The following is a 9,659-nucleotide window of genomic DNA, read 5'->3' as shown; positions in this document are numbered from 1 at the left end:
ATTTCATCTCACTCATCTAAAAAAATATCAACACAAACATCTAGACATGTATAGGGTTCATCTCAACAATCTAGATTTTCAACATGAAAGCATATATTGTCAATACAAATAAACTAAACTAGGGTTACAAAATGATTATAAATCATCTACAAATCCTAAATCCCACAAATCTATTTCAAAATATACATGCAAGTTTCTAATCCAATCAAACAAGTATTCCACAAATCTTCAAAATAAGTAACATGTTCTGGATAGAAATAAGGGGATTGGAGGAGAATACCTTCTAGGATGGATTGGTGAACAAATCCACGAAGGAAATCGTCAGATCTGAAGAAACTGGGAGAGAGGATTGAGAGGGGAGAGGATGAAGCCCCCGCGAGTCCTTTGTGTAACTGGAATGAATGGGGTGGGGTGGGGGGAAGCCAGCGCGCGGCTGTTATAAAGTCACAATGCAGCGCGTAAGCACATAACATGTGTGGCACCTAGCTCTAACCCGCTGCATTAATGGGTGTGGGCCCCGGGGGTGCCACGTTGCCAGACATGTAGCGTCTGAGAGCTAGGCGTTGCACTGTAGAGTGTGGCGCCTTAATTCGGGCGCCACACAAAAGGTCAGCTAAGCGATTTTTTTTTAAACGAGTTCAGTTTGTGAATCATTTTCGTTCATAGATTAATTTCGTCATCTTTACCATAACGGGATACAAACTATGTCAGGTCTTCCCGTTAGCCAAAGATGGCATCCCGGGGTTAAGGAAGTTGCAGCTTTAGCAAGTAAATGAGCCTCCTTATTACATTCGCGAGTTACATGAATTAAGTCTGAAGAATTGAAGATCAAGAGCTTGGACTTGATCTCCTCCACCAGCACCATACTAGTGCCCAGGTATAGTGCTCCTTAATGTGTTTGACAGTAGCCAGGCAGTCCGTTGATATCAGGGCCCTCTGAACATTAATCTTTGCTGGACTCTTTAGGTATAATAATTGCTAGGTATAAAGAATTTACAACAGATGTGGCAGCTCTCATCAAGTTGGACCTAGCCCACCTGACTCTCTATCTCTGAGCTTTGACGCTGCACAACATATAATAATCAACACGACGAGTCCAGCAAAGATTACGAAAATGAAGGGGAGGCATATCAACACCAACAAGGGATTCGGTTGTTTCTGTAGAAAGATGGCCAGGAAAAAGTCGGTGACCAATACAAGCCCGAAGGTGACCACAAAACCCTGCAACGATAGAAAGCGGAGGCACGGATTTATCATATTAAACAGAAATAGAAAAAAAAATGTGCGCAACCATGGCCAATTTGATGGATCATGGATGCAAAATCGGACGTGGAGTGAAGATCGATTGGATCATATTGCAACGATCTGGATCTGCTCCAGCGCGACGTACGTACCAGGGTGAACATATTGCAGCAGTAGTCGCAGTAGTCGGGGGGAGGTGGTCTTGTCGCCGACGACGGTCGTGGCTCCCTTCCCTGGGGCGGCAGCGGGTAACCCACGGCGGCGGCCGGCTTCCTCCGGTCACCTTCGTCGATCAGCGGGTAGCCGAGGGCCACGTCGCCATCGTCGCCTAGTTCCTCCATGCCGCGGACGGGGACGACGACGTGCTCGGCCGCTCTAGCCATCATACGCGGTGCAGTACGGCGCGCGGCTGGGAGCAGGTGTTGGTGCGTGAGACGCACCGGAGGAAGACGTGGACCGTGGCGATCAATCTACGCAAGGCACACGATTAAAGCGTTGAATCTGTTAGGACCTTGTCGAGAGGAAAAAGTCCATTTTAAATCTTAAACTTGTAAAGGTCGGACGAAATGAATCCTCAAGTCGAAATCCCGGTCGATTGCACTCTGAACTATGCAATCCCGGTCTAAATCAAACCCTGGCATCGTTTGAACTGGGATTCGTCTGATGGGCCGGCCCGCAGGAGTATTTTTTCATTCAAGAACAAAAATTCCGAATGGCGCGCACCCAGATCCCCGCTGAACCAGCCCGCTTTAGTTTTTTTTTTCGTTTAAAAAAAATGAGCGCGTGGTGGGGCGCGCACCCAGCTCCCTGCTAAACCAGCCCGCTTTATTTTTTTTCGTTCAAAAAAATGACCGCGTGGTGGTGGCTCGAACCGAAGATCATTTGTTGTTGATCGAAGCAACAAACCACAAGGACACAACTTGCGTTGTGTTCACTTGCTCTCTTTTTCCTCCTTTTAGCCTTTCTTTCTTTTTCTTTTTTCTTTTTATTTTCCATTTTCTGTTTTTCTTAAATTCGTGAACCGGCCCATTTGGAGCTCTTGAATAGTAGGCGCGCAAAAAGAAAATTCTGGAAACGTTCTACGAGAGCGACTCGAACTCGCGACCTCAATCTTGTTATTTGCTGGAATTTGCCAACCAAATTAGTGAGTTCAACTGATAGATTCATGACACGAAACATTATGCTTCAAACTTCTTTTGAACATTTGAGAATAATATGCACTGAACATTTTGAAAAAACTATAAATATATGTGTTGAACAATTTTTGAATATGCATTGAAATTTGTATTATGTGATAAACATTTTTAAAAACAAATATGAATATATGCATCGATTTTTTTTTGAAAATACGCATTGAACATTTTTGTAATATATGTTGAACTATTTTCGAATAAACATTGAACATTCATGGACTTTTGTGATAAACATCTTTTTTCATGGATGTTTTCAAATCCATGAACATTTTGTTCAAAATTCGTAAAAAAAATCTTTTTAAATTCTGGTTCACAAGGTTCTTTTTTTCGTTTGCTATTTCCTAGTAAAACGGCCACGGGTTTTATATAGTTTAAAAAACTCAAGCTTTTAAAAAATTAGAAATTTACGGGATTAAAAAATAATATGAAAATTTGGAAAAAGGTTCGTCAATTTCAAAATAAATCATGATTTTTTTAAAAAGGAAATTAAAAAATAAAATAAAAACAAAGACAAAACGAAACGAAAGAAAAAAGAAACAAAAGAAAGAAGAAAAAGGGAGTAAGTTAACACAACGTATGTAGTGTCCCTGGTGGTTAGTAGCGTCGTTCCAACCACCAGCATCGGTCTCGACTTCGAGCCACAGCGTGCGCTTCTTTTTGTTTTCTAAAAAAAAAAAGCGGGCCGGGCCAGCAGGCTGTAGTCCCCTTTGCATTTTTTTATTTCTAAAAAAATTAAAGCGGGTTGGCCCAGCGGGAGCAGGGGTGAGCGCAGCAGCGGCCTCAGCGAATTCCCACCAATCCCGGTCATCCAAACGATCCGAAGGTTCAATTTAGACCGGGATTGCATAGTTTAGGGTGCAATCGATCGGGATTTCGATTTGAGAGTTTGGTTCGCTGAACGTCTACAAATTTAGGGTTTAAAATGGACTTTTTCCTTGTTGAGATTGATTTGTATTCGGGATGGAACGTAGGGAGGGGCTGATCACGTGTACGCAGATCGATCTCTTTGTGGTGTCGTCTGCCATGTGTACACGATTAAAGCGTTGATCTGTTCGGACAATGTCGAGCTTAGATTTGTATCCAGGCTGGAACGTAGGGTTGGGGCTGATCACGTGTACGCAGATGGATCTCTTTGTGGTGCGTCTGCGGCTGTGTACCTAGTGTCCTTGCGGCATCTACAAGTCGGACCCCTAATAAAACCCCTAAAACGAACATTGTATTTGCCAATGATACAGGAGCCGACCATCTAACCCTGCCTGCATAAATTTTAAACCGGATTTTAACAAACTGGATGATTATCATGCAAAACAGATGGTTTTCACTAAAATCAGAAGGACCATTGCATTTTTGACATATTTCAACTAAACAAAAGTGTTCGGAAGTTAACATAGTCCAAATCTTCACTGTAACTCATGCAATTGTGAGGCCACTATGGTGCCCCGGCCCTAGAGGACAGAGGCCATGCATGAAAGGAACGACCGAGGAATTCAGCTAGGAGGGATGGAGGGAGGGAGAGAGAGAGGGAGAGGGAGAGAGAGAGGGAGAGAGAGAGAGAGACCATCATCTTGTAACAGATCATATACACCAATATAACAACAACAAAGTAGGAGTATGATATTACACCACGTGGGGGCCTCAACCTGGATAAAAATCTTGTCTTTGGTTGATCACCGGAAAAGAACATCTGTAGTGTTTTTAACCCCTGGACGAACAAAATAGGGGGACATCTTTGGTCTCCGATATCGACGATATCACTGTCGACAGCCTCACGTTGCAACACCACTGGCATAGATCAATGCCCCTAAATTGGTGGCGGTAGCCTTGGTGTGCGGCGGTCTGAGAGGAGCAGCAGGGACGCAACCCAATTAGCACACGATCGGGCATGTGCAATGCCTGTTGTAGGTGATGATGGCCAATGGGCTAGAAGCGAGTTGTGATGAGGGTCAATACGCTGCAAACATGTATAAAGAGAGATGTTCTGGCGGCGGCGCCTTTGGGAAGAAAACATGTGGCGGGAGATAAGGCTAGGTGCAACATCCGATTCGATATGGATGTGGTAGGCGGACATGAGGGGATGTGGGACCCCAGAACGCATGGCGTCGTGGAGGGCTCCCGACAAGTTGACCAGATCGACCACTGATGAATTCCACACTTCAACAAAGATGATGGATGGTATGTTGAGAGAGTAATCCGCTTTAAAGAAACCACATTGATCTCTGGTCTCTATTTAAAACTAACGGGATTCTAAATCTCAGTTGGCTTAGACTTAATCAAGACTGAAAAAGGTACTGCCTTTTACCCAAGTATTGGTTAATTTCATTTTTTTGCGGGTTAAAAGTATTTCATTGCTCAATTGTTGGAATATTCGTTCCTACATAGCAGAGGAACGTCTGCAGGTCCAAAGCGCAACCAAACTGCAGATCGGGCCCCCGATCGTCCGAAAGCAGCAAGGGTGTGGCTAACAACATTCTGATTCCTACTTACATGAGCAATGGAGACATCCCATTCACCAAAGAGCCTCTTAATATCCTGAACTATCATTTTATTTGGCGATCTGTCAAGGGTAGGCGACTTGATCAACTTGACCACATCCATCAAGTCCATATCAATGTCTACCGAGTGAGTAGACCATTGTAGAGCAAGGCGTAATCCCTCCTGGCACGCCAACAACTCAGCCTGGAGCGGTCCGGAACAATGCAAGATGGAACGACAAGCGGAGAAGATAATGTTGCCGTCATTATCACGTAGGATCATACCGGATCCTGCTAATCGACCGTCTATATCAACGAACGACCCGTCAACATTCAGCTTCACGCGACCAGCCGGTGGGGCAGACAACTAGACCGTGGATGCACGCTGTGTTGGTGTATTTATCATTGTAGAACTATACTCAATCGGTGGCATCACCATCTTCCCTTTGTTGATGTCAGTGTTTGGAAAATGGTTGATGCATCAAAGAGATTCAGTATAGCTAATCAGAAATCTGCAGGAAGCTTCAATTGAAGGTGGTAGCTTATGGTGTACTATTTCATTACGTACATACCAACTCCTCCACAGCACCATCAACACATGCATGCGATCATCTTCATTTAGCTTGTACAGAAGATCAAAAAGCCACTCAAGCCTTGTATTCATCACTGAAGCTAAGTCCGGCAATAGCCATTTTTCTTGCATAGCGTTCCACAAAGCAACATCCAATGGGCATCTACAGAATGTGTGGAATGTGTCCTCCGGTTCCATCGCACACAGCAGACAAAGGTTAGACACCTCAAGTTTCCATGATTTTTTTATTCACCCAAGTAGCCAGTGAATTTGTGACCAAACGCCATGCAAAGATACGCATCTTTGGTGGAGCAGGGCACCTCCATATAAGTGCCCAGACGGCACGTCACCCATCAAGTGCCCTACTCTATGCGGTTGTAGTCTAACGGTGAATCTCGTCATAGGATAGACAGAACACTCAGGCGCCCAAGCGATAATGTCTCTGTCTAACCATGGCACCACCTTGATCTTCATAATTTTCATGACATCTACTGACATGAAATGTTGATTAAGTTGTTGCACGTTCCAATTTCCTCGGTCGTCCAGGAGCTCGCTAACACGTCGAAGGCGACAGCGCCCCTGGGGTGATATTGGCAACCTCGCAAGTGGATGTAGTATCCACTGGTCACGCCAAATACGTACATAAGCACCATCACCAATGCGCCAAATTAGACCTTTCTTGAGAAGCTCAAGACCGTGGACAATAGACTGCCATGTCTGGGATGAGTTGCCCGAAAAGACCGTATCTTCCAGACGTCACACCGGGTAATATCTCGCTTTGAGCACCTGCGCACATAAACTGTCAGGGTAAGCAATAAGACGCCAAACCTGTCTAGCCAGAAGTGCCTGGTTGAAGAGTATGAAGTCACGAAACCCCATTCCGCCTTGCACTTTCGGTTTAATCAATGTATCCCATGCACGCCAATGTGTCTTCCTCTCCCCTCCTTGGCCCCCCATCAAAAGTTACATACCATGCGAGTAAGATCATCACAAACACTCCGGGGCAAACGAAAAACGCCCATGATATATGTAGGTAGGGACTGCGCAACCGCCTTAATGAGAATTTTTTTGCCCCTTTGTGACGCCGCTTCTCCTCACTGTAAGATACGCTTAGTAAGTTGCTCTTGTAGATTTTGAAACTCGCCCTTCGACATTCTACCATATGGTGTGGGGAGACCAAGATGCTTATCATTGAACCCCGCCGTCTGAACCTGCAAGGTATGCACAACCTCCTGCTTGTCGTTGTCACCACAACATGGGCCAAATAAAATAGAACATTTCACCGGGTTAATGAATTGTCCTGTGATACGCTCATAAATAGCCAGTGCATCTCCCACCTGGGTAGCTTCTTCCTGAGTAGCACGGAAGAACATTGAAGTGTCGTATGAGAATAGGAGGTGTGAGATACCTGGAGCCCTTGGACACACATGAATAGGAGAAATCCTTCCTTGTCCGACCTTCTGTTTCAAAATAGCATCAAGTCCATCAGCTACAAACAAAAACAAAAACGGGGATAGAGGGTCACCCTGCTGAAGTCCACGCGACGGTGTGAATGAATCTGAGAGGGCTCCATTTAGTTTAACACTATATCTCACCGAGGTTACACACGCCATAATCCATTGTATCCACCGGTGATGAAAACCCAACTGTTGCATCATTCGCTCCAGGAAATTCCAGTCTACCCTGTCATATGCCTTTGATAGGTCCACCTTGTAAGCACAAAAACTATTCTCGTGAGCCTTTCTTGTTTGATGGTATGCATACACTCAAAAGCTATGAACGCATTATATGTAATAAGTCTACCAGGGACGAAGGCGCTCTGCTCATAATCTTCAGACATGTCTGTCTTGCCCTCCACTCCCACGATGTCCCTTTTTCCTGAAAGAACTATGTGGCGCTTTGGCTCATCGTATGATGTATTCGCTTCCTTATCTTTCCTTTTTCTCGGTTTGGTAGACATGTCCTTCACATGGATAACTTGTGCCACATCATTGGCTAGGACGAACGGTTCGCCAGTGTACCCAAGATTTTTCAGATCCACTGTTGTCATTCCGTACTGTAGGTCTACTTGTACCCTGCCTCCTGACAGATTGACCCATTTGCACTTAAATAAAGGGACCTTAAAATCATATCCGTAGTCAAGTTCCCATATGTCTACTATGTAACCATAATATGTGTCATTTCCCCTCTCGGTTGCCGCATCAAAAGCGGACACCGCTGTTTTGGTTGGTGCTCTTTTGATCTTGTTCAATCATGTAAAATGTATTCCCATTTATCTCGTATCCTTTGTAAATCAATACAGTCAAAGATGGTCCCCTGAACAACAAGTACAGCTCATCACAAATAGTCTTGTCACCTCTGAGACGTGTTTCCAACCAACTGCTGAAAGTCCTGATGTGTTCACATGTAATCCAGTCGTCGCACTGCTCCGGGTGTTTGGAGCACAGACTGTTCTTGTGTTCATCGACATACGGGGTCACCAAGGTAGAGTTCTGTAGAACTGTGTAGTGTGCTTGAGACCAAGAATATCCATCCCTGCATATTATTGAGTCCCCTCCAAGCGTGCCTTTTCCAGTCAGTCTCCCCTCATACCACGATTTAGGGAGACCTATCTTCTTAAGGCCAGGCATGAAGTCAACGCAAAACCCAATGACATCCTCTGTTTGATGGCCCATGGAGATGCTTCCTTCTGGCCTAGCGCGGTTACGGACATATTTCTTTAGGACTCCCATGAACCTCTCAAATGGGAACATATTGTGTAGAAATACGGGCCCCAGAATGACAATCTCGTCGACTAGATGAACTAGGACGTGCATCATGATATTGAAGAAGGATGGTGGGAACACCAGCTTGAAACTAACAAGACATTGCGCCACATCACTCCTTAGCCTTGGTACGATTTCTGGATCGATCACCTTCTGAGATATTGCATTGAGGAATGCACATAGCTTCACAATGGCTAATCGGACGTTTTCCGGTAGAAGCCCCCTCAATGCAACCGGAAGCAGTTGCGTCATAATCACGTGGCAGTCATGAGACTTTAGGTTCTGAAACTTTTTCTCTGCCATATTTATTATTCCCTTTATATTCGACGAGAAGCCAGTCGGGACCTTCATACTAAGTAGGCATTCAAAGAAGATTTCCTTCTCTTCTTTGGTAAGAGCGTAGCTGGCAGGACCTTCATACTGCTTTGGAGGCATGCCGTCTTTTTCGTGCGAACGTTGCAGGTCCTCCCGTGCCTCAGCTGTATCTTTTGTCTTCCCATACACACACAAGAAGCCTAGCAGGTTCACGGAAAGGTTCTTCGTCACGTGCATCACGTTGATCGAAGAGCGGACCTCTAGGTCTTTCCAGTAGGGTAGGTCCCAAAATATAGATTTCTTCTTCCACATGGGTGCGTGTTCCTCAGTGTCACTCGGAACAGCTAGTCTGCCGGGACCCTTTCCAAATATTACGTGTAAATCATTGACCATAGCAAGTACGTGATCACTGGTACGCATGGTGGGCTTCTTCCAGTGATCTGCCTCGCCTTTGAAATGCTTGCCTTTCTTTCGACATTGATGGTGGTCGGAAAAAATTAACGATGGCCCAGGTACACATTCTTCCTGCAGCTTTCCAGGTATATACTTTCGGTGTCAGCTAAACAGTGCGTGCATGCGTGGTATCCATTGTTTGTCTGTCCTAAAAGGTTACTAAGAGCGGGCCAATCGTTGATGGTCACGAACAGCAATGTCTTTAGGTCAAATTCCTCCTGTTTGTGCTCATCCCACGTACGTACACCGTTTCCATTTCACAGCTGTAAAAGTTCTTCAACTAATGGCCTTAGATACACATCAATGTCGTTGCCGGGTTGCTTAGGGCCTTGGATGAGAACTGGCATCATAATGAACTTCCGCTTCATGCACATCCAAGGAGGAAGGTTATACATACATAGAGTCACGGGCCAGGTGTTGTGATTGCTGCTCTGCTCCCCGAAAGGATTAATGCCATCCGCGCTTAAAGCAAACCATACGTTCCTTGGGTCACTTGCAAACTCATCCCAGTACTTTCTCTCGATTTTTCTCCACTGCGATCCGTCAGCGGGTTCTCTCAACTTCCCGTCTTTCTTACGGTCCTCACTGTGCCATCGCATCAACTTGGCATGCTCTATGTTTCTGAACAGACGTTTCAACCATGGTATTA

The 9,659-nt window shown here is 45.1% G+C and overlaps 1 protein-coding gene across 1 annotated transcript; it reads right to left on the bottom strand.

The window, feature by feature from the left end:
* Positions 1–693: 693 nt before the first annotated feature.
* Positions 694–1,740, bottom strand: LOC123066069 (uncharacterized). The gene is made up of 2 exons (XM_044489229.1): positions 1,395–1,740; positions 694–1,221 (listed from the first exon to the last, which is right to left on the bottom strand). Exons 1-2 carry the CDS (start codon positions 1,626–1,628, stop codon positions 1,018–1,020), a joined length of 438 nt encoding a protein of 145 aa, XP_044345164.1. The 5' UTR covers positions 1,629–1,740; the 3' UTR covers positions 694–1,017.
* Between the last annotated feature and the right edge of the window lie 7,919 nt (positions 1,741–9,659).

This window comes from Triticum aestivum, chromosome 3B (assembly GCF_018294505.1).
Source record: "Triticum aestivum cultivar Chinese Spring chromosome 3B, IWGSC CS RefSeq v2.1, whole genome shotgun sequence".
NCBI lineage: Eukaryota > Viridiplantae > Streptophyta > Magnoliopsida > Poales > Poaceae > Triticum > Triticum aestivum.
Note: the sequence above shows the minus strand (reverse complement) of the source record. Positions and strands in the feature narration are given on the sequence as shown.

Excerpts from the sequence above, each read along its gene's own strand:
- LOC123066069 (XM_044489229.1), bottom strand. The coding sequence starts at position 1,628 with ATGATGGCTAGAGCGGCCGAGCACGTCGTCGTCCCCGTCCGCGGCATG. Across the intron at positions 1,222-1,394 it reads GCTGCAATATGTTCACCCTG|GGTTTTGTGGTCACCTTCGG; the intron begins GTACGTACGTCG and ends CTATCGTTGCAG.